The sequence below is a fragment of the Corvus hawaiiensis genome, chromosome 3, assembly GCF_020740725.1.
Source record: "Corvus hawaiiensis isolate bCorHaw1 chromosome 3, bCorHaw1.pri.cur, whole genome shotgun sequence".
NCBI lineage: Eukaryota > Metazoa > Chordata > Aves > Passeriformes > Corvidae > Corvus > Corvus hawaiiensis.
Window position 1 is genome coordinate 36,148,295 of NC_063215.1, and position 24,577 is coordinate 36,172,871.

At 40.3% G+C, this 24,577-nt stretch overlaps 2 protein-coding genes and 1 long non-coding RNA gene across 4 annotated transcripts in view; 2 read left to right on the forward strand and 1 right to left on the reverse strand.

Annotated features, from left to right (window-relative positions):
- Positions 1–664: 664 nt before the first annotated feature.
- Positions 665–3,764, forward strand: RIPPLY2 (ripply transcriptional repressor 2). The gene is made up of 3 exons (XM_048297070.1): positions 665–1,131; positions 1,272–1,336; positions 3,468–3,764. The coding sequence occupies exons 1-3, from the start codon at positions 817–819 to the stop codon at positions 3,631–3,633; spliced, it is 546 nt and encodes a 181-aa protein (XP_048153027.1). The 5' UTR covers positions 665–816; the 3' UTR covers positions 3,634–3,764.
- A 482-nt stretch (positions 3,765–4,246) lies between these two features.
- On the reverse strand, positions 4,247–4,811 carry LOC125322833. Its single transcript, XR_007202238.1, has 2 exons — positions 4,408–4,811; positions 4,247–4,324 (listed from the first exon to the last, which is right to left on the reverse strand). It is a non-coding gene; the product is annotated as an uncharacterized LOC125322833 (long non-coding RNA).
- A 43-nt stretch (positions 4,812–4,854) lies between these two features.
- Positions 4,855–24,577, forward strand: part of LOC125322831 (cytochrome b5 reductase 4) — a 32,844-nt gene continuing 13,121 nt past the window's right edge. The window contains exons 1-10 of one of the 2 annotated variants that reach the window (XM_048297067.1): positions 4,855–4,978; positions 6,117–6,270; positions 9,031–9,131; positions 11,146–11,230; positions 15,291–15,332; positions 17,641–17,695; positions 19,061–19,118; positions 19,228–19,321; positions 19,881–19,913; positions 20,668–20,790. In XM_048297067.1, the coding sequence (XP_048153024.1) occupies positions 4,904–4,978; positions 6,117–6,270; positions 9,031–9,131; positions 11,146–11,230; positions 15,291–15,332; positions 17,641–17,695; positions 19,061–19,118; positions 19,228–19,321; positions 19,881–19,913; positions 20,668–20,790 (820 nt within the window). In that variant the 5' untranslated portion in view covers positions 4,855–4,903. Of the gene's footprint in view, positions 4,979–5,500; positions 5,701–6,116; positions 6,271–9,030; positions 9,132–11,145; positions 11,231–15,290; positions 15,333–17,640; positions 17,696–19,060; positions 19,119–19,227; positions 19,322–19,880; positions 19,914–20,667; positions 20,791–24,577 lie in introns of those variants that run through there. The other variant, XM_048297069.1, reaches the window with a different exon arrangement.

The following is a 24,577-nucleotide window of genomic DNA, read 5'->3' on the forward strand; positions in this document are numbered from 1 at the left end:
TATAACCTGTTTCTGCCCCTCTCACATGCATCACTGATTGCAATCTCAGAAAGAGAAGGGGAAACAAAAATAATAAATAAAAATAGAAACAAAAGTAAACTCCCTTGGTACCGGGGAACATGGAAATGGTAGGAGCTCAGTGTAAAACCTTGCACGTGTAGCGACAGCATCCAGTGCTGGCAGTGGAATGAAGTATTGAGACCACATGAAAAAAAGAATTAAGGCAGGCACGCTTCCTCGGTAAAAATACCGTATTTTAAAAAGGGTGCGTGTGCATATATACATATATATATATATATAACACCATCAACGTTGCCTGAGGGGGAACACGTCAGTGAGCGCACTGGGGCTGACGCGTTATTGAGTAAGGACCCCTCCAAAGAGCGTCATGTTCTCCGCCACCCCGGGATGGGATCCCTTTGTCCGTGCCTGCTCCCGCGGGGAGCGGCGGGCGCTGCCATCCGCGGGCGGGTCGCGGTGCCCCCACGCCGTGACTCGCCGCTCCGGGGCATAAACAAACACGGCTGGAACAACAAAAGGCCGCGGCTGCGGCGGCCGGACCCCGCCGCCGGGGCGCAGAGCGGCCGGGCACGTCCCCAGTGCCGCCGCCGCCCCCCGCTCCGTTCCCACAGGGCTGCCCCCGCCCGCCCCCCGGCAGCTGCCATGTGTCTGCTCAAGTGCGATTAGCACCGACTCGCCAAATCCCCCCCACGCCCGCTTCCCCTCCCCGGGCCATTTGGGGCATGCACGCGCCCGCGCCCCGTGTTTACACGGCGGCGCCTTCGCGCGGAGCCTTTTTGTGGATGGCGCTGGCAGATGAGCCGGGGGAGGTGGGGGCTCCGCGCCGCGCAGCGCCCGCCGCCGGCTATAAAAGCCTCCGGGCCCGCGGGAGGCAGCGCCAGGCGAGCGGCCGCGGACCGGCGGAGGATGGAGGGGGGCTACCCCCCCCGGGCGCTCTCGGCGGCCCTACCCCCGCAGGGCTACTCGCCCCTCTCCTCCTCCCGGTGCGGGGGGCGGCCCGGTCCTGCCCTGACGGCCTTGCCCTTGCCCCGCAGCCCTGCGCCTTTCTGGAGACCGTGGGTGCCCGCGCCGGGTGAGGCGGCCCGGCGCAGCAGCCCCGGCCCCACAGCGGTGAGTGGGGCGCGGCGCGGCGGAGCATCTGCCGCCGGCATCGCCGCACACACGGCCGGGATAGTCCCGGCGGGGAAGGGGATGCTCGGGGAGGGCCCGGTGCCGTGCCGGCGGGCTGACCTCTGCTCTCTCCTCCGCAGCCTCACAGCCCCGGCGGGCTGGCGGAAGCCTCCCGAAAGCTGGCGCAGTACACGCACCCCGTCAGGTAAGTGGCAGTCCCCATCTCCCGCCGCCGGTTCCCGGGGAGGACCTCGGGGCACCAGGGGCCCGTGGCGCTGCGCGGCCAGGAGGGAGTCCCTTCCTCGCCAGGGTAGTGCCGTAGCACTCGCTCTCCCGCCCCTTTTGTTTCCACCCATATATTTATGTAGATATTAAAGAGCCTTGGGAGTGAATTTGCCATCAATGTGCTTTTGAACTGACAGATCTTTGTGCAAGTGATTGCCAGGACTCGTGGATTTAACATCTTTGAGGCGTTGAGGTCCCTCTGTGGTGTGGGACTTATGACACAGTTATATGGTGTTTTTTGGTGGTGGTAGAGTTGGCTGAAGCATCTTGTGACTCATTCCTGCGCTCAGGATTAAAAAAGGCAAGGGGGCGTAGTTCCTAGGCTGTGCTGCTGTGCAAACATCCAGCGCCATCCCAGAGCAAGGAAGCAGGTGGAGGCGTGGGAGAGAGTGGCAGGAGGAGAGGGTATGCACTGGCTAAGCCACCATTGCCGAAGAAAGTACTGGTGTAACTACTGCTTTAATGACGAATGGTAGTATCTCTACTGTCAGTTCTGAAAAGGAAATAAAGAAAATAACAGCTGAATCTGTAGGAGAGTCTGTATTCAGAAATGCTGGCAGGTGTTGCAAGGTACTTAAAATAATTGCACAGGTAGTTGTTCCAGATAAGATGCAGCTTTCTTTCAAATCTAGGCTCTGATCCCTCAAATACTGATGCACCAACTAAGCAACTGTACAGGCAGACTTTACTGTGACTGCTCCAGTGCTTAGGTTTGAGTGAATGCTGTTGCACGGAACATTGAGAATGGAGACCCGTTACAAAGCCAGTGTTAGTGACTTTGTGTTGCCAAGGAAGCAGGGTTAAACAGTAGCCTAGAAAATATTTCCTGTAATTGCTAGAAAGCTATCTAGTTCTGTTTCTTAATGCATTTCTATTTTAAACAATCTGTAGCCAGCATTTCATTATGTTTTAGTGTGCTAGTCTCTTGGCTCTTAGGACTTCCATGGTCTGTTCCTTGAAGCTATTTCCAAACTGTAAGCAAGAGAGGATGGTAGTTGAAAAGTAACAGGAACTTGGAGTGTATTAATTGCAATTAATACAATTGCCCTTGCTAACTGTGATCTTATCAGCCTATTTTGTTAATTTCTGGACACAACACCAACTGCTTTAAAATCTACATCAGTGGGACATCCTCCTTAAGGAGTCTGTTGATTGGTTTTGGAAACACAGATGAAATATCAAGGTCTGATCACCCCTAGACCTTTATCATTCCTTTGAATTTTACAATGGTGTGAAACAAGTATCAACAACTACCTAGACTGGGGACCTTCAGTAAAAAAACTAATTTGATTCAAATGTATTTTTGATCCTGTTTGACACCCATTATATTCCCTAGGAATAGTTCCAGTAGGGGCAGTACTACTTGGATCAGTAGTACTGTGTGGATACAAAAATGCTGCTAGCAAGGATTTCCTTGCTATTTTCTAAGTCCGTGAGAGACTTTTCTCTCTCACAGAGATAGTAGCAGAGTTCTGTAAACAATGAAACACCTGCAACCTTGAAAAGTCTTGTTTATGGTACAGTAGAAAAATATTTTGACAATGGATGTTCTAGGATTTTACCCATCACCCCCAAGGGGTGGCTGATCCTTGGTCCAGTTAGGCTATGAAGAAAAAGTCTATAAAAGAGTTTGTAAAATAATTAAATCAATCAATCTTGCTGCAGAATTCCTGCCTGCTGGATCTTCTCTCCTCCTCCCTACGGATGTGGGACACAGTAACATACCCTAGGGCATTTTAGTAGTACTGTTTATGAGGTACTGGAGTGGGAAGTTTCAGATGCAGGGTCTCGGGCTTTAGTAAAAACTAAAACAAAGAACCGCTGCAAAACTAGCACTCTAAATGCACCTTTATCTCTTCAGATGAAAATAAGAATCCAGAGAATTTTTTTTTCCTAATCAAATGTAGAAAGCAATTTAGTAATTGAGCATGTAAGGAAAATTTCTATAGGATGCTTCTTTTAATAAAATTTCACTTTGGTTTTTTGCATGTCAGCCTCCAAGTACATAATACATAATAACAATAAGCAAATCTATTGTATACTTGTTTCAGACTATTTTGGCCCAAATCAAGGTGCTATGATTACTTGTATCAGGAAGCTGAAGCACTTCTGAAAAACTTCCCAGTTCAGGCTACAATTTCCTTTTATGAAGATTCGGATAGTGAAGATGATGAAGATGAACTGGAACAAGATTCAAGAACAGAATCAGGTTGCTGATTGCAGGAAAGGCCAATGCCACTTCTAAGATGTAATTTAAACTTAATATAAATATGTATTATAGTATTTTTAAAGATAATTTATTTCTATGTAAGTTATTCTTAATAAAATTGAGATGTCTTGTAATTTTATCTGAGCCTTTCTCCTTTGTTCTGTTCTTGTCCTGGTTTAAGTGGGGAAGGTATTGATTAGTATTTTAGTATCTGGGGTCCTACAGTTTGCAGATCATAAGTTGAATTTTTGAAGCAGAGAACAGATGCCTTACTTTGAAGGCTCTATGGTTATGTTTCTCAAAGTCTGAGGACACAAGGAAAGTTTGTTATTGTGATTTAGTAGGCTCCATATGGAAGTGTATCGAGGAATCATTGGATTAAGTATTCTAATTGTTTTGTGCCTGCTGTTACAACAGTTTCAAGCATTGGAGAAGAGACAATATAGCTGTTTTCTAATTGGAGAAAAGAGCCCAAATTCTAATCTAGTTCTTGTTGTGTAGAGGTGTTTGCCTCAAGTCAGTTGTGCTCTCATGTACATGTACTGTATTATACATAAAAGTGGGAGTTTCATACTCCATTTGTCCATAAAGTGGATATCAAGAAATGAGAAGAAGGTCTAATTGAGTTGTTATAATCGTGATCTTGGTTTTAATAATTGAAGCAAAGCTTGGTACCAATCATCGTGAAGGCAAAAGTCCCTAAAAGAACAACAACAAAAAAACAAATCCAAAGCTTTAAATTAAAGGCCAGTGCCTCTGTCAGGTAGAGCCTGTGTACTTACCTGGATCTGCCCTTGCGTGAGTGCTGTGTGTGCTGCTGCAGGCCGCGTCGGCTCAGAGTGCCGACACCATCCAGGGAGTGCTTGCCCCGTCCCCTCTGCTCCCAGGGGCCCTGCTGCAGGACGGAAGCGGGCCGTCACACAGAGCCTTCTCACACTTAACCTTCAGAGCGTGGGCTGCAGCAGCTGTGTCTGTCACAACCTCCCAGCCTAAGCACCTGCCGCTGGGACACCTGGACGGAAAACCAACCTTAGCGCAGGGGCAGGCACCCCTACCACCCCCGGGGGCGACAAGGCGGCGCACGGGGTTACGCCCTGCTCCTTGCTCACAACCATGTCCAGTCCCAGGCGGTATCCCCGGCGCCAGCCCCGAGCCGAGGCGGCCCGCCCTGCTCCCGGCCGGGCCGCGGCCCCGCCCGCCGCGGCGGAGCCTGCGCGCTGTGCCCCAGCGCTCCGCCCGCCCTCCCGCCGGGGCCCGGCCGCGGCCTGGCCCGGCAGGATGCTGAACGTGACGCCGCCGGCCTTCCCCGCGCCCGGCTCCCAGCAGCGAGCGGCAGCGGGTGCCCGCAGCAAGGTAGGGGCGGCTCTGCCGCTGACTGTCGCTTGGGGGATCGTGAAGGACACCCGCGTTTTCCCCGCTGCGCCGGCGGCGGCTGCCTGGCCTGGCCCCCCGCCTGGCCGAGCTGCGGTGGTTAGGGTCGGTTCCCGGTCGGTTCCCGCTGGGGCTGGGCTGCCGCAGGCCGCTCCCCTCCAGCGGTCTCATACTCCAGCGGCCGCCGAGGAGCCGCGGCAAGGTCTCGGGCGAGGGGCCGGCTCGGCTGCGTCGCTGGAAAGCGCTTGGTACTTCTCGTTTGAGAGGGCGGCGGTGATAACGCTTCCGGTACTGCCTGCCCAGGCTGTGCCTCCTGTGCAGAGATGAAGACTTTCACCTTGGAATTATTGCGTGCAGCTTATGCTTTATGTGTTGGATCTTCTTCTTTGGAGAGGTTTTGAGAACACTTGTTGTCTGCAGACCTCGCTTAGACAGCAGACATGGACTAAAGTAGCATTAAAAGATGTGGGTTTATCTATGTACGCTTTAGGTTTTTTGCTTCTCTTTTTCCTGTGGTTTTGTACGACCGCAGTTCTTTAACCCCGTTTCCTGCTGTTAAAGTTTGGATCAAAAGGGTTCTCAGACTGTGCTGCTGTTGAAAAGGAAGGTGTTAGACCCCCTGAAGATCTTGCTTTGCCTTTCAGGGCAGGCCATGGAAATACTTCTCTGGAAAGCTACCAGACTTCTGTCCCAGCTTTCTCTGGGTGAGGCTTCCAGTTGCTGTAGGGCTTGTGGAAAGTCTTTATGAATGCTATGAAGGCAAAGCTTGTTTTACCTGACCATAATTTTTAAATCTCTTTTCTTTATTGCTCCTGGGTTTCTAGACTGCATCTTAAATGATTTACCACCACAGGCAGACTTCATATCTTCAGTTTGCTTTGGGAAGAGTCATCTGAATGTTTGTTGATATTCAGTAATTTCTATGTCTGTGTTACTACCCACAATGCTTCCTTAAGCACCCTTACTATTGAGTAGGGCTCCCAAATATCAGTGAATAATATGAGTTGGGTTATTTCTTTTTTCTTTTGTCTGAGCTCTCCTATGGAGCTTAGAAAAGTGTATTGAATGGCTTTTTCTTCCTTTAGAGTTTGAAGTTGTTTGTACATTTGTTATTCTTCAGGTACCTTTAAAACCAGGAAGGAGTCTTATGGATTGGATTCGGCTAACTAAAAGTGGGAAGGACTTGACTGGTTTGAAAGGGAGGCTGATTGAAGTGACTGAAGATGAGCTCTCTAAACACAACAAAAAGGAGGACTGCTGGATATGTATAAGAGGTCAGTTGCTGTGATGTTACTTCTGTGTTTTTTACCTGGCTTCTCTTTTCTGTACTTAAGGAAGAAGCAACAAAACCCAAACGACAACAACAAAAGCCACATGCCAAAAGAAAACTATGCACGTCCTGTGCTTAGGCCAGGTGTAATCGTGACATAATTGGGCATAACTTCAAGTAAGAGATTTTGTGTTACAAAGATTTTCTTTGCTTTCAAGCCTTTCTAAAGAAGTCTTTTAAATGGGAGTGTTTTATACCTATTTTATAGATGCCTGTGAAAATAATAAAACACAAGATTTTAGGTAATCTACTGAATAAAAAGGGCTTAGCAAGAAAATAGGAGTCTGAAAATGCTGACATGTACGCTCCTCAGTCTTGGGCAGTTTATTATTTTGAGCAGTTGACTATTTTTAGGGATTGCTTAGAGTATCCATAGGCATATAAATACTAAAAATACTACTTAAGTGTGTAGAATGGTCTTTAGGAAATAATACTTAGTAATGCAAATGACTGTTGCCACACAGAGCAACTGTACTCTCTGTCTACAATAACAAATACCTGTAGTAACTATGCAATTCTATTTCTGTTATTATTTTAATGACATTTCAGCTCAGAAGTTGAATCATACGTTACGCATTTAGCAATGGTCTGGAGCAATAGCTGTGGCTAGAAGAGTATTTTCAGAGTTGCAAATGAAGTTCCTAGTGGTCCTACAGAAAGGAGTAAAATGTTTGCTCTGCAATTTAATCATTTAGAGGCTAAAATATATAAATATCACCTTAAGTTTGTTAGGAGATAACACTAATCTCTTTGAAGATAGATTAAGAAGATCAGAGTAGCTAATGGGACATTTCTGTAGAAAAGTGGTTCTGTTAGTGATAACATTGATCTGGTAAGGAACAGCATTGATATTTGATAAAATGTCATGTCTGAACTTCAACAAAGAAAGTTAAGAATTTCCATGTGAGGGTGATTGTATTATTGTTGGCTGTTAAAGGGGATGAGAGTGAAAGTAAAAGTAACATGTTACTCAGTACTGGCCTTTGAGCAAAATACTAGGATTGTTAATTACCTGTGCTGCAGTTGCATGTGCTAGTGAAGAGAGAGGAGAGCTAAAGAAAATCTTGTTTGCTATGGACATCTGTTCATTTTTCTCTCTGAAAAAGGGACATCTACTGCAGACAGAATTACTGCCTAAAAATGCTTCTGTTTTAGTTTTTAACTCATCCTACCTTCACTGTATCTCTGTTTTTTTACACGAACTCCATCAAGCTGCATTTGTATCTTTCCTTAAATTTTTCCACGTCTGCCTTTTCTTTGTTCTTGGATGACGAGTGAAAAAACCATCATAACTGAAAATCACGGTGGATTATCTGTAGCCCTCATATGTGGAGAGGTAGTAAAACAATATAATTATGGAAAAGCTAAATGAGGTCTGTGCATTGGCAGTTAGACTGTGTCTCTATATGAAAGAGCAGAAAGTCATGAGAGCAATGTGAAACAAAAGAACAACAGGAGATAACTTTATTCAAAACCCCAGTGTGATCAAAGAAAGCTGTCATATAGGCCACAAATTTGTGTATAAACGGGGGGTTCAGGAGAGGTAAAAAAAGCATGAAGGGTATATAAATGATAGTTCTTCTGCTCCAGCAAGTTTGATGGTAAATTTGAGTAATATTCAGGAGGCCATGACTATGCAGACAGCTGCACACAAGATGGCACAGTGAATACAGCCATCAGAAGAGCAGGTCAGTAAAGGGTACTGAGATCCTTCCTTTACTATTGACTGTGTCTTTGTTGTTGACTGGGATGGTTGTTCTTGCCAGCTAGGATTGCCCCAAGTATATCTGCCCCGAGGCTCAGTGCTGAATGCCTTTCTCTCCTTCTGAAGTAATTAATGTGCACTTCCTAATGTCTTGAAAGCTTTTTCTGAAAGTACTGCCACAGTTGTACTTCTGGTAGCTTCCTGTTTTGATAATGTTAAATATCTTCAAATTTTCGGCTAGGTGGGGATGCAATAATCATGTTAACAGCAATATGTCTCTGGTTAAATCTGTGTATAGCTGCATTCTTCAGCCTCCAATAACCCAGTTGCCTAGCAATAGTAATTATCTTTCATAATTTCAGACCTGTGAGGAAACATTGTTTTATCTCGTTGCAAGTGTCGAAACGCTGCTGAGCCCTTTTACTGGGACAGATTGCTACCAGAGTTGTAAACGTTTAATGAACACAAGCTATGTTAAGTTTCTTATTTTGCTGAATCGAAAGAATGGAAGCTTTGTTGCTGATGGCAACAGTTTTTCCTTGTGTGAGACACGTTGTTCCTGTATGCATTTCATTCCATGATGGTGTTGGGTGGTAGGGAAATAACTACGGCAACGCTTCAGGGATAACTTAATTGGAAAAGAAACTAAAAACAATTCTGTGCACTAGCTGGTTCAATTTTGTCTCTTTTTAAACCTGCCCGTGGTACTTTTACCCTCTATCTAGGATACGTCATGTTCAATTTCTAGGTTGAAGTCTTAAACCAGAGCAAGTGGTACAGCACTGTAGGATTGGCATCTCCATGTGATAAGATAGCTCTTGTGCTCTATACAATTGTGTCACTTATGTTTCTGTTTTTGTGAAGTCATACTGTTTGTTCTAATTATGCTGTCTGTCTACTAGTACATTCTTTAATTTGTGCTAACCTTTCCATTGTTTTTGGAGACAGGAGTGGTTGTAGAAATGCTGCTCATATGCTTTTAAATTATATTTTCTTCAGGATTTGTATATAATGTCACACCATACATGGAATATCATCCAGGGGGTGAGGATGAACTAATGAAAGCAGCAGGAACTGATGGTACAGATCTCTTTGATCAGGTGAGAACAACTGGCAGCAAACAACACTTGCTCACCATACTTTGAAAAATGCGTGTTTTGTGATTATTTCTAGGACATTTCAGTGGAAACCTTTTCAGTCCTAAGGAAAGGCAGTGGGTCACTGCTCAGAATGACACTTTTATGTGCTGAAAGGGACATGTAGTTTAAAATTTGTATCAAAAGACCATAATAAACATCATGGTCATTTTATGTTGTTAGAATTATGCTTCAATTAGAGCTCTTTTTTAGCAGAAATAGCAATAAAGCTAGCAACAATTTGAGATACCACCTTCTTAATAAATTGCTGCAATGACTAATTAGTGTTGTTGGAGAGACCTATTTTTCCAAGAGCTTTCACTTTTTGCAAAATGCTCGTAGAATTCCTTGTCTATTTACTTGGCAGCTGTGTTATCAGAAAAAATGCTAGAGGTTCTATTTACTGGTGAACAAGTCACAAGATGAGAGTTGGTCTCTTATTTATGTACTGTTTCTTTAAATGTTTTGAAAAGACTCAGAAAATAAAGGTTCTGCAGCATGGGTGGGCTTTCTGCAAGGAATCACTTGCAAACTTGTTGCTGTAAAATGTGATTCACTGAGTTGGTATTTTTTAGAAACAGACATTCTTTGACATTTCCATTACTCACTAGGTTTAGCTGAGAAACTGGGAAAGAGCAGAAAAGAAATCTCCTCTGTTTCTGTTACCTCTTTATATTTCGTGCATCAGAGTATGTTATGCCTTTATTTGAAAAATGTTTTTAATGAGGTAAATAGAGATGAATAATTTTTTATCTTTGTTGAGTTTATCCTTGATTAATCCTTTCACAAATGAAGTGTTGGATTTGGGCATAATTCTTTGTTTTCAAGAAATTTGTAGTATCAAGCTGTGGCTTGGAATTATATGGCTGGGTCGTTACATGATGTCCTTGAAAACAGGAGTCTTGACATCAAGAATATGTGGGGAAGCCCTTGTAGTTGTTCAGATATGTGCTTGCTACCATTTTTTTTTTTTTTAGGGTTTTTTGTCATGGGACTGAAAGCGGGTTTAGATCCTGAAACTATGCTTTTTCACTTTTATTGTTTCTGGCTTATGACTTTCCTGTTACTTGAGGCATTTGTTTTCCCTTCTGCTTTCTGTGTCTGTCAGATACTGGTCTTTTTTTGAGAGTTTGGTAGGTTGCTAGTGTTCCCCAAATTTCTGGAAAAATTAACTGTCATTCATAATCCTTCATTTCTTTCTGTTATCTGTATATGAGGAAACTACAATTTGTTGATGGGATTCTTTATCTCGTCTCCTTAGCTAGTCCAGATTAAAGTTCTTATTTTTAAATCTAGATACCATTCAAATTTGTCATGCAACACTTTGTTTCCTTTTCTCTTCTTGTGATGTTATCCTGGATGCCCTATCAGAATTCGCTTTTCTGCCATCCATTTCCTCTACAAGTTCTCCAGTTCTGGTCTGTAAAGCTACTGCTTTTTCTTCACTTTATTTTACTTTTTAAAATAGGGAATTTCCAAATGATTCAGTGATAGTAAGACAGAAGCAAACAGAAATACACCAGCTTGGTAGGAGGTGTTTGTTTGGCTTAACTGTTATTCTTTATGTTTGTTTCCTTAATCCCTTTTCCCTTCACTTGTCTAAACAAGACTAATAAACGTTGTGGTAATGACAAGGTCTTTGTTCTGTTAGTTGTGTAGCATGCATCATAAAAATGCTCTTCTGAAATATATTCTGTAGCTCAAGGTTATGATGTTCAGATATTGAAAAGCATAAATGAGTAAATTAACCTATTGCTACTTTGTTCATAATCCTATTTTTTCATTTAATTCCATGATACCTGTAATAGAAGAACAAATAAGTACTGAATGATGTAATAGTGACTTCTAATGTGTTTAAGAAATAATCTGCTAAATGAATTCTATTAGTCAATGTACAAAAATGAACTTTTTTATTTCAGTGCATAGAACAACATAGTAAGAATTCCAAATTTTATGAAAAAATATTTTGTTAATGTAGGTTCATCGTTGGGTCAATTATGAATCAATGCTGAAGGAATGTCTTGTTGGGAGAATGGCTGTCAAGCCTATTGCTGCTCCAAAAGGTGAGGGTTTTTTAAGAATGAAATACTGTCTATTATACTTTATTCCAAAGTTATCTGGAAATTGTGAGAAATCCTAAATCACCTCATATTTATGAGGAGAGTCTCTATTCTTGCATAGAGTTGAAGGCTTTTGCATATATAAATTTTTTTTACAGCAGATACCTGAAGATGAAATTGTTGTATAGTTGAAGACTTTTATAAGTAGTGTACTGCTACATTTTTTCTTTTGTTTTTAGTCATTAGAAAACAGCTGTGTGTGTTATATGTCTGTGTGGATAGAAAAGACCTTTTCCTGCCCTGCTCTCCTCCAAGATCCCTCTTTTTTCTTCTTATCCCAGAGGGCAAACTGTCATAAGCAGTTCTCATCATGAAATAAAAGTCAGTATTTTCAATCTGGTGATTCTAGCACCTTACATACGTCTGGCAAGTTACATACATATTGAGATATTTGAATACACTTTATGGGCAGTTATTCTTTCCAGAACACTTTATTGGGTCCTTTCATTTGAATTTACCTTGAGAAAATTTTGCTGATGCAACAGACTCCTCTGAGCCAGGAGAGTAAGAAATGTAGTATAGTCTTAGAATGTGGGTGATGGTTTCCAGAAACTTTAATCTTCAGTCTGTCTTTCAGTTTGTAGACCACAGCCAAAATTTCCTATGCCTGGGAAGCAGACACTGTTACTCAGTATTGACCCTTAGCAAAACTGCAGTGAAAACATGAAAGGATTAATGATTACAACTATTTTTTTCCAATTCTGTGGCATCCTTTAGTTCACAATTTCAGCCATTCTGTAGCTCTTCAACTCCTAAAAAGGTGCTCTGCATGGTTGCTTAATGCTTAGATAACATCATCTTAACAGTTACGTTGAGTTTGGTCTGTGCGTGGAGTAGTATTTTACATCTCCATGATGCTAGGTAGCTAATTCCAGGATGGAACTTTTAAGGTACATGCTGCAAAGTATGGAGAAACCTCAGCAGCATGACCACCTCACTAAGTTGAGGCATTACAGAGACATTAGTGCTACTTTGTCAGGTAGAAATTTAATTAGTTAGAAATTTAATAGTAAACATGAATTTTGTTGGTTTTATTAACCTAACCTTTCTGCAACTGGAAGGAATTCTTGTGACAGCCAGTCAGTAAAGCATAAAGATATCTTTGCCCCTGCTGTCTCTGGCAGTCCCTTCTCTGCTGTTCACTTTTTCTGCTTTGTTCTGTAATTATTTTGCTATCCATTTTGCTGCAGTAAAATTTACAGAATAAAGGTTGTCAACTATATAAAACCAATTCTGTTGCCTGTGTCACTTTTAGCCATTTCAGATTTGAAAAAAAGTAATTTTTTTAATAAAGAATCAAGCTGATTACAGAACTACAGAGTCATTTAGGTCGGAGAAGACCTCCAAGATTGAGTCCATCCTTTGAAGAGCCACCACCTTGTCAACTAGACCATAGACTAAGTGCCATGTCCAGTCATCTCTTGAACAGTTCTGGGGATGGTGACTCTACCACCTCCCTGGGCAGGCTAATATAATACTTGACAGCCCTTTCAGGGAAGTTCTTCCTGATCTCCAACCAGAACCTCCCCTGGCACAGCCAAGAGGCCAGCCCCCACCTGGCTATAGCCTCCTTTCAGGGAGTTGTAGAGAGCAGTAAGGTCCCCCCTCAGCTTCCTCTTCTCCAGGCTAAACAACCCCAGCTCTCTCAGCCACTCCTCATAGGATTTACACTCTAGAGCCTTCACCAGCTTTCTGGCCCTTCTCTGGAACACTCCAGCACTGGACTTGCTGAAATCCTTCACTGTAAGATTCTCAAGGTTTACTCTGATTCCTCAAAGGTTGTGTATCCTCCTCTTTTGAATTACCAAAAAGTGATTTACTTACTTCCCTATTAACCAGCAGTAATTCTAGTCTTTTATCCTTCCAGAAAACCATATTCTGTGAAGTTTGCATTTCAAAATAGAAGAATAAATTACTAACTTAAGGTGCATGTTTTTGAACAGAGGATTAAATGGCCCCTTAAGTGTAGAGGGAAGACAAGACTTGAAATTATGGATTACATTGCTTTCTTTTTGTGACAGAGAGTGAGTATTAAGTAGTAGGAGAAACATTGGTACTTGCTGTTTGGTGCAATCTCAATCTCAAGGATGGCAGATTTTTTTTGTTGGGGCATTGCTGGAAGATTTGTGGTTGTTTAGCTTAGGGTTTTTTTCCTGTATTCTGGTGATTTTTTGGGAGATAGTACAATGGTTTGCTTACTGAACTGCTTAAGGAAGCTGAAGTTTGTCCTTACACACTCTAGATTATTTTTTTTTTAAGAAAGAAGAGTCTTTTGAAAATGCTGGTGATACTTAATGTTTTGTCAACTTGTATTTTGGGAATACTGCTTCATGCTTTGGTAGTGACTAATAGGAAATTCTGAAGTGTCCCTTCTGTAGTGTTACAGTGGGTCTTTGCACTGAAACATGTAGTGTTTGTACTTGCTGAGAAGGCCAGTGCAGTACCAGGTATGTAAGAGATGATTTCAGAATCTCCCTCATCAAACCTGTACAGCATTAAACTGCTTGCTGTCCCTTCAGGGTGCTCAGCTGTAAACATTATCACAGTTGTCTGAAATACTTTAATACTGCTGATGTTTCCACGGACATGTTAGTGTATGTCCCTATGCTACTTCAGTGGTTGCTTGGGAGTCAGAATGCATGCTGTATTATTGTTAATTCAGCTAGATTAGACTGAGAGCTCAGATGTCATCCAAGGAAGAGAGGTCGGGCTCTGCCTTTGATGTGTCTTGTGTGGTCCTTAAAATTGCAGTGCTGATTTCTGTGCTGTGTGTTAAAATGTGGTGAAACAAGAGCAGACTTCTAAATACAAAAAATTACCTCTGATTAGAAAGAAGTTTCTGTGAGCAACTTGCCCATCCTGGCAGAAACCATAAAGTGGTGTATAGCAGAATATTCAGACAAGTGTTGTCTCAACCAAAAATATGTGGAGTATTTTCTTTTTACCATACAATGGCACAGTATGAAAGCCTCTGATGAAGATTGTTCTTGAAGAGCTCTCAAGTAACTTTGGAATATTGTGTGGTTGGTGCTTTGCTCTAGGAGCCTTCCTTAACATCTCTCTAGCATTTTTCCTCTAACCTTGGGTGGTGTGATGCAGGACACTGGGAAGGATATGGAAGAACAGGGAAGAAACATTTCTGTTTTGGTTTTCATAAAAGGGAGGAGAAAGAAGAGATTTGTTTCTCCCACCCGAACTTGGCTCCCATAAGAGAGAGTATAAATTGGGCCTTTCATATTGGGACACTCAGAGATGTGCAATGTAGAGAAGGGCAGAAAGGGGCCAAGGTATAACCAGAGGACTAGTTTCTCCACAGATTTACTGTGAACAGGAGGACGTGTGGCTGAGAGGTGCAGTGCCTTTCCCATCGAGTTGAGCACCTTATAAATGAATTGACACTGTGTAATTCACTTGCTTGGTCTTTCTTTTTTTATTTTTTTTCTGCTAGAGTTGGTTGGTTTGGAATAGTTGTAGAGTACTGTAGAATAAATGCAAAACTCAGATAATAACTTGAAAATAAAATCGTTTGGTGGAGGGAGCTTATAGAAATATTTTCTTTTTCCTGTGTTCCTGCCAAGGATTGGGTTTAGATTTCTAAGGATTGGGTTGGTCAGATTTGCAGTCCACTATGTGATGTGATGTCGTGAGACAAGTGCCATTGGAATTCTTACCAGATTCAGTGAGCTTCTTAGCTATGAAGTTTATAATTGCACAAGATAATCTGTGATTTTTTTTTTTTAAGTGTCAGAGTTCTTGCATTTCCTATTCTTTAGTAATGTACCTACTTGTAATGTACCAATTTTTAATTAGACATAATCTTTTGGAATGGTAAACAGTGCTGCATTTATTTATTGCTTCTTGATGTCTGAAACATCCTGGTCATTCCGTTAAGCCTTTTGGAAGGTTTATTGGGAGATCCTTACTTTGCCTAATTTAGCATGATGTGGGCAAATACTGTAACTTCTTAACTGTTGTCCTTGTTGTTTTTTCTTAATGCTTGCAGAGATTTCTTCTGCTGTGTCTGAAGACAAGAAACAGCTTAATGGTAAGTTTTCACCTGGAGTGAAGTGGGGAGTCGATCTGAAACTTATGTGAATATCACTGAATGAGCAGTATTTACCCAAACTTCTCTCTCTTTGCATTCAAATCCAGTGCTGAGGCAGTAGTGATCTGTAAGAAATTTCAGAAGGCAAAACCCTAACCAAGTATTGTGAATTCTGTGTTTGAAAGAATTGTAAGACTGCAGTAGAGTAGTATAGATGTGGGAGGTGTGGGATGGACAAAGAAGGTCAGCTTGTCTGTGAAATGCCTGGAAGATTTTCTGCCCAACTCTTTTCTATCCAGTCAGGTCTTACACTTGTTTGGCTGGATCTTTTTTATTTTTTTTTCTTTTCTTTCAAAGTGAAAATTTTTTATTTTCTTCTAAGCTTCATGAAGTTTTTGTCAGCCCATTTCTTCAGTCTCTCTGCATCCCTTAATAACCTTAACCTTTAACGTTTTGCCTGTTTGAATGATTTGTTATTGCTCTGACTGGAAGAGTGTGTGCCCTATATTTTTGCTAGTGACTGTGTGAAACAGTATGAGCATTGCCTTTTCCCCTGCGAGTGCCAACTGTAGCTAGCCTCCAGTTGAACTTTTTGTGCTGATCACACCTTTTGTGACTGGCAGTTCTACTCATTTTCTCTTGGTGTTGCAATCCACCTGTCAAACCCAGCTCTTTCCAATGTGGCTATGAGGATAATGTAAGAATATTTATTGCTAGCCTTGCTGTCCCGTGGGATTGTGCAAAGCAGTCCCGTGACACGCAGGGTTGTAATTCTGCTGTTCATGTGGTCACCTTAAACTCTTCATTTCATGTCTGCCATCAGCCTTTGGCTTCACCCCCAGCTTTTCTTGATTTATGATCACCATGACTACTAGAGCACTTTGCTTAATTGGTTCACTGATCACCTGAATCATTGTCTTTTTATTGCAGCATGAATCATTGTTTTCATGTAGCCTCTTACAGTATTTCAAAATAATTCGTATATCACTTGGTTTGCCAGAATGTTCTATTTTATTGTGGCTGTTCATATATTTCTCTTGACTTGCAAAAGCAAATAGAAGTGTGTATGACCATGGATTCCTGTTATCTGTGGAGGCCAAGTAAATCATGATGTGTGTCCTCAAGAAAGGCTTAGCTTTTGAGAAGGCTTTTATTAGGTGATTGGTTTTCTTTTGCAATGATCTGACTGCTCTGCCATTTAACTTCCTTGGCAGCTGCAGATGGTGTGTACTTAGGAGTAATTAAGGATCAAAGAATAAGTAATTTGACTGAATTTTAATTGCTTTGGATTAATTCCCTGATCTGGGTGATCAAATAGTTTTGACAGATTGGATTAGACCAGGGTGGTTCTCTTTGTTTTCATCTACTTCCCACGTCGTGGAGCCACTCAGTTATGGTGTTTAAGCTTGTAGTCATACTACAAAACTTACTGGCATTTAGAAGATAATAATCTGGGTAACTGAGAATTCATGTGCTAATTATTTTATGCCTAGCCATTTCAGGTTTGCAAGGCTTAACTTTGAATGGGCTTGAAACCAGCACTTACCAGCTGTTCAGTCTGGAACTTCCTCCATCATCATTCTGTTTAGCTTCTTGGTGTTAAAATTGATGCAGGATTGCAGTTGTTTATCTGTCTCTGTGCTTGAGATTTTGCCAAATACGTTCAGTTTCTTTTATGCCAGAGGTTAGTACAGTTGACATTTTGAAAGACTGACCAACTGTTGCTTCCCAGCAAAGGCTGTTTCAGACTGTTTCATGTAGTTAAATACTTAAAGTGAGTATCTGAATTCTGTGGAAATTCCTAGCAAAGTGCTGTGTAGAAAGCTTAGGGCTGATACCTTTGCTTACATGCTGACATGAAATTTTACTTGTGAATTAGGTTAGATCAGACATCTCAAATTGAATTTATTCATCTGAATTGTAGAAACAAATAGTTCTGTTAAAGGAAAGTAGTTCAGAAAATGTTTTTGTCTTTTTGTGCCTCACTATCACAAAATGTAAAAACACAAGCTAATAACAGATGAAACTGAGAACAACATAGGTACTGTGGTGTATGGAACTCTTAAGTTCTGAAGTAGAGCTCCATGTTCTAGGACCCTGCTCTCCAGGGAAGAATGCTGAATAAAAAATAAATATAAAAAGTACATAGTCTGGCTACCTGTGGAAATAAGGTCACTAAATATTGTTGGCAGACACTTAGAACATTCAATTAAAAAAAACAAAACCACAAACCCCAAACATACCTGAGTATTATTTATATTAAGCAAGCATCCCAGAAAATATTTTAATGACTCTCTGCTCTTTCCAGGTGTGCTTCCTGAGAAGAAAGTACTGGCTTCTTCTGCTAAAGATTTAGGTCCGAGGTAAGCCTTTGTCTGTTATTATCTGTTGAACATTCTATTTAAGAATTCTGTGCAATTCTTGGTAAATGCAGGCAACTGCTTCCATGGTTAGGTCTTGAAGTTTCAGTTAAATGAGTATTTGTCATTACTATCCTTGTGTAAGTAGAAAATGTGAGATTCAGGTTTAAAGAACTTGCCAAAAGTTATATGGGCAGATGATGGTTCTTCGCTTGTTCTGTTGATTCCTAACACTTGTGCTGTCTTGCATTGTTATACAAATGTATGGCTTATATTTGCAGGCTCCTCAGCTTTGCTTCTTGAGAAAACTCATGGAAAGTGATTCCAACTGGACTGACTACTTTCTTGACTTAAACTAATTTGTCCATAAACATCTGAATTGCCATTCAGTTGCCATTCAAAAAGTGCTTCATTTCAGGCTGGAATATATTAACATGTGATAGCTGCATTCAAGTTTCTACAACATGTAAAGCAAAGCAGGCCCTAAAAGCTCACTGTGATATGCCTGCTGTTGTCACTGAGGTGTCATTTTATTCCATGATGCCTTTGGTCCTCAAGGTGCAGTTTCTCACTTGGCATCAAAATCCCTTGTGAGTGTGTGATCTCTGGGCTAGTTACATGCAGTCATAAAATATTGTGGCTTGTAAACAACTGGAATGAAGTGCTGAAGTGCTCTACAAACCTTGCTGCCTTTCTTCCCATGTGTGTCAGGCATATTCTGGCATGTGACTGGAAGGTGTGCAGCCTAAAATGTGTTGGCTGTCAGGAGGGTTTGCTCCTCCCTCTCCTCCCTCTCTGGCCTGTTTTTCTGGTCCAGGAGTCTAAACAGTAGATGGAAGTTACTTCCTGGCAAGTGTAAGGCCATACAAATAATTAGCATTTGAAGGCTTTCTTTTTTTCTACCTTACCCTGGATTTATTACAAGGTTTGGACTTGGGAACATAGGAATGAATGCAAAAACTTATCTGTGGAGATGAAGGGAACTGTGGTTCTGTGGTATGTGCACCAAATCTTTAACTCTTGGATGTCATGCTGCCTATTTAGTGCTTTTGTCTGGACTCAAGATTTTTATCATCTCGTAAGCAAGGTTCATATACTACAAAGAGAATGCATGTGCTTTTTAAGTAAAACTAATGCCATACAATTTTAACTACAATGTACTGACTATCAGGATGCATAATTAGATAGTTATTTTAGTAGTTTTTTCAAAATTACTGACTTCGGACTTAGTCTTCAAAAGTAGTAAGTAATATGTTTGGCTTGTAAATTCGTTAAAGAAGCTCTGCTGGAAGGCTTGGGGTTAAATATGTTTTTATATGCCCAAAGAAAGTATATATTTTTTTCTTTATTGTATTTTTTGTTTTACAGTTATGACTGGTTCCAAACAGATAGTTTGGTCACAATTGTCATATATACTAAGCAGAAGGTAAGTATATTTTGTGAAGGAAGAATTACAAGATCCAGTTGTGATCTAGCTTGAATTCTGGGAGAATTTTACAAAAACTGTTGTTTTTTTTTCCCCTTGACTATGAAAGGATATGAATGCAGAGTTGGTGATAGTTGACTGTCAAGGCAAACGATTAAGGGGAGAGATCATCATCGATGACCACTCATATCTTGTAGAAGTTGGTAGGTACTGTAATTTTGCAGTTGAAAATACTGAATTTTCATTCTATTTTATTAAAACCCACTCATCAGACCATAAGAATTTTACATGTACCAATTAATATTTTATTTCTCTTTCATCAGAGATTGTTAAAGCACCTTGATGTAAAGGAATTGCGTTGTTTATCAACTCACATCTTCATTTGTTTAGTATGTACTAAACTTCTTACATGCGGACTAAAGTGCAGTAAGAAATTGATTTTAAACTTGTGTAAAATTTTTCTTCAAGTGTGTTTTTTACGATTATTAAAATGCCTTCATTCCCAAGGGCTGGCACAATAATTTACATAAATGCAGATCGGTGGCTTTACATGAGCCATTGTTAAAAGTAATGGGAAAAATAATGCCTTTGTGCATGAGGCTTGTAGAAGTCATGAGTCAAATTTCAAGGCCAGGTAAACATGCATAGCTTTTTATGGTTATTAGTTCACTCAGTATTCCTAGACTATACTTTATGTATATAGGATGGCTGGAATAGAATTTTGTTATTGCTTAACACAGAGTTTGTTTGTATTTATTTCAGACTTGGATCATGCAGTTTCAGAAGATGTGGCTGGTAATTTCTGTCTCTTGCAGCACTTGTGTATCTCTTCTAGGATAGTCCAGTCAGGAGCTGAACTTCCATGATCCTTGTGGGTCCCTTCCAACTCACAATATTCTATGATTCTGATGTCAGAATGTGGAATTTCAATTTATTTTTCTGACTCATCAGATACTTTACAGTTTTACTTGCCACCAGGTCCTGACACAGTCAATCAAACCAAGCCATAACATTAAATATTTTTTCTTCAATTGTGCCATTTGGGCCTGTGAAAGTAATAAGTTGATAGTGCTCTGATCCCTCTTAGTATGACTAAATGTTAAAAGCTAGAAGTTAGTTCTGTTGTGTATTTGTAAACTGTTCTTTGCTTAGACTGGGATTTTCTTGGATTTAATTGTTAATTCAAATGGCCATAAAAAGAAAGTAGTAAGTAGTGGTAACTACCAATTTCTAGTACATGATGACTCCGGGTTTGTGAGCATTTTTCTTGACCAGATGGTCTGTGAAGCTGTCCTGGTTCCACAATCTGTTTAGCAAATAACATGTATTAATTATGCATATCCAGTTAGCGTTTGTTTTAACTGCACTCTATAACATTATAGAAAGGTAGCTGGAAGTACCTTTAATTTGATATTCTAATTTAAGGAATTAATTACATGTGTCTTGAGAAATGAGTAATTGTTCTGAATTTCATTATACTTGACATGTGAAATACTTTTTTGTACAAAGTGTAACTAAAAGTAACAATATGAAATCTTTTCTCTTTTAGTAAATATTGCTGAAAAAGTAGGGAAAGTAGAGATTATCTTAAGTAAAAAGGATAACATTCATTGGAAAATGCTGGGACAGCCCCGGGAAGGTCATAATACCTTTGTCAAACGCACAGACAGAGGTAAGCAATTTCATGGCCAGCTACCAGCTGTTTTAGGACTTCTTGGAGCTTGTTAGTAATATTTGGTTTTTTCCAGGATTTTCTTTTTCTGTTGTTGTACCTTCATTTCTTTCATAATTGTTGTCTGATCTTGTTGGAAGCTACTCAGGAATTTTCCTTTAAAGGATTTGACTTAGAGGTGGTTTTTTTGCTTTTCTTTGGTTTCTTGCTTTGTTTTGTTCCACAGTGGAGTTGAAGGTGAACCTAATATTGGAAGGTGAACACTGCCTTAGTGTTGTTGCATCTCATGGTTACCTGTGTGCTTAATGACCTCTCTGTCCATATGAAAACCACAGTAGACCCTGAGGAGAGAGTGCATGGACATGTGTCAATCACTATGGGAGTAACTGGAGTGAAGGGTCAGAAACCTTCACTTCCAATTGTTACTACAGATACAGTAACATCTGTCAATGCTGTAAGGTTGTTCCAGTACACTGCATCTTTGTAACTTGAGCTCAGATTAAATAAGGGACTTCAAATCATGTGTAGGTATTAAAGCCAGCTCTGAATAAGCTGATGTGTCTGCAAGGAGCAGTAAATGTTATATATGGATTCACTTTGCGCTAACAGAACAGTATGAACTTGATGCAGCACCAAAGAATATTACAGTGATCAGTGTGGGTTTGGGCTTTTGTCAGCTAAACTAAAATTTTCTGCAAAATTACAGTGTGTACTATAACCACACTCCTGATGTTATTACCGTCACCTAGTTTCTCAAAAGCCCTCTTGGTCCTCTGTCTAATAATGCTCAAAAATTGACTGTTGGATTATAGTCTGTGTTATGATGTGTGAAAACAAAGCTGTACGTTTTTATGAGCTAATTAAATGTTGCTCATCATCTTGTACACCTCTTACTGGCCCTCAGTTATGCTACGTGGACCTTTAAAGTTGAGAGATTACTGCGCTACAAAAAGGAAGACTGCATAAAAGCACACCTCTCTGGCTACCTTTAGTTTATGTAGAATGTCATTTTCTTTATAAGAGTTTCAGAAACTGTTGAGTCATCCACTTTAATATTAGATTTTTCAATATAACCTCTGTATCTAAGGGGTTGCAGCCTGATCTAATGTGTTGTCCACTGTCCATTGCTCATTTTCTGCCTCCTTTTCGCTTTTTGCGATTATAGAAAACAGAAAGAGAAGATAATCTGAAAGAATAAGAGATATAGAATATAGTGGCTTTATAGAACCATTACAATGAGGGAGCTGGGGATAGTTAGATGCAATTGACAAAAGACATATTGAGCATTAGTAATCTAGCAAATAAATTGATATCTGTAGCTTTTTAATTCCTACTCCAGAAACTCCTATTCTTCAGTTTTTTAATTTTTAAATCTCTAAATTTAAAATTGAGCACGTAAGAGTGTTTATAGAAGAAGAATGCTCAGACCTCCGTGTCTTTCCTTCATTTGAACCTTTGCTTTCAGCTCAGCCATAAAATCTACTTGTTGGAGGCTTCTATCCACCTAGTTTAGTTTCAAGTAGCCATTTTCCTTTTCTGCTTAGAGCTGTGCTCCCTTATTCTAAATTGCAGAATTTTCTTTTTTGTTTTCACTTCTGTGGGAGCAAAATAATATTATGGGTAAAGAAACTCCTATCTTGTGCAGTGTGAACAAAGAAATAATAATTAATAGCTAAAAAAAAAAATTTAAAAAGCGGTTTTATAGCTTTATATCTGGTATTTCTATGCAGCAGTCAATACACGGTAGCATGGATATGTTGCCCTAAATATTCTGATTTTTTTCACTTGAATATTTGTCTCCTTACTCTCAGCTTTACCTTTTAGTTCTAAGGATTATGAGAGTCTTGTGTGAAGACAGTGTAACTAATAATTTTCACTTCTGAAAATTTGGGAACAGAATAGAAAGTAGCTGTGTTATCTTGGTACACATTTTTTATTTATTTTATTCAACTTTTGTATATTAATATTCTTTTGGTAATTTATGCTTTCTAATAAAAGTAATTATTTTACCTGAAATGATTACACAATTCCACTTTGGTGGCAAGGCTGTGAGTAGTAAGTTCTTATGGGAGCACTGATGTTTAAATTCATTGAGTTTTTCTTGTCTTTGAGTTTTTTAGTATTTCTGTGTGTATTGACCAGTTAAAACACTTCAGTTGTATTCAGAGCACAGGAGGAAGGGCTGAAAACCAGTCAGGATTGATACTTGAAAAGTTTATTTTATTTTATTTCTTTATTACTTGTTCATATCACAGCATTCATGAATGAGTTCATAAAGGAGGGATGTGTGTCCACCATATGTGCAGAAACATCTATACTTAAAGGTTATTTAATATTTAGTTTCAAAGCAGATGTTGAAATTCTGCAAAAAAAGTGATAAAGGTCTTCTTCAGGGCCAGTGACATAATCCAGAGATGGTACTGGAAGCCTTTGATAGCTTTGTGATATGAAGAAACAGTTAACATAAGCCCCTCCTTTTATTTCCATAGGCTGGGAAAGTCGTACTCCCACATAAATTACCTATGTACTCTCAAATTCCTTCTGAGTTTATACTAAAATTTTGGCCAGTGTATTTTAGTTAATTGGAAGGAATGAACAGAATTGTTGAATTTTGTTGAAGAGGATTAAAAAAAAAAAGTATTGCAATTTCAGTTAACTGCACTGTGTTTTCGGATGGTCAGGAGATTCAGAAGAATATTCAATACTGCTTCTACTCCTTAAGAAGGATTAAGTGCTTAGTTTTCTGGAGAAATAATTATTTATAACCCACAGTATTGCATAGAAAACACAATTCAGTATAATTAGATTGTCAGTGTAGGGGAGTTGGTAATGTTACTTTTAGGTAGCTGTTATGAAACTGGTCATTAAAAGTGTAAACAAAAGCTTATGGTCATAGTGCTGGCATCCTGTAAGTGTATATGCAGTATAAAAAGTCAGATAGAGCTTTCTCATTAAAACAAAAAAGCCAAACCAAACCCCTAAAACCTGACCCCTCCCAGCCAACCAAAGCATCATATGGCACAGTGATAGACTGTAGGTTTTCAAATAGGTATTAAAACATTATTTTCTTGTTAGTGCTTTTTCTGGGAAATGAGATATGAGATATGAGGGGGAATGCACATAAAAGCAGTAGCCAGATGCAATTAAAAAATGACATGCTAGTAGGGATGACCTGGGGGGATGTGTGTATTTTTTCCCATGGAGAATAAAATGCTTCTTCCTTCTGAAAATGATTCTGAACTTTTCCTCAGGTTGCTGTTTTGGAAAGTAACCTAATTATTAAGTTCTGCTCTTTTAAAGACTGTGCAACTATTGGCAGATGTTTAGAGTGTTCAGTAAAGAAACAAGGTGGTGTTGCCTCTGAGGGCTGAAATGGGGTGCAATTTCATTGTTTTGTGCAGTGGTTTTCATCCACATTTAGTGGCAGATCATAGAGGTTTTTTTGTTGGAAGTACCAGAAGGGAGCAGAGTGCTGCTGCAGCATTTACTGTATATCAGCGAGACTTACACTGTGACAGGGTGCTGTGGAACCCAGAAAAGTTTAGAAGGTATTGATTCAGTGGGAATGTTACTTTGGGAGGGGAGAGAGACTGTCTGGGGAGAGCATGGCCGGCCTATTTGGATAATGTGAGCTAGCTTGTGAAATCTAGTAATTAATGGAAGCATTTGAGGGTACTGATGATTTGATGGTCAGCAGTGAGGGTTCATGGTTGTCTTAACTCTTAAGACTGGGCTGGTGCTGGGAGTGGTAGGCAGCCACCTTCCTTCAGCTCTGTGGTCTAATCTC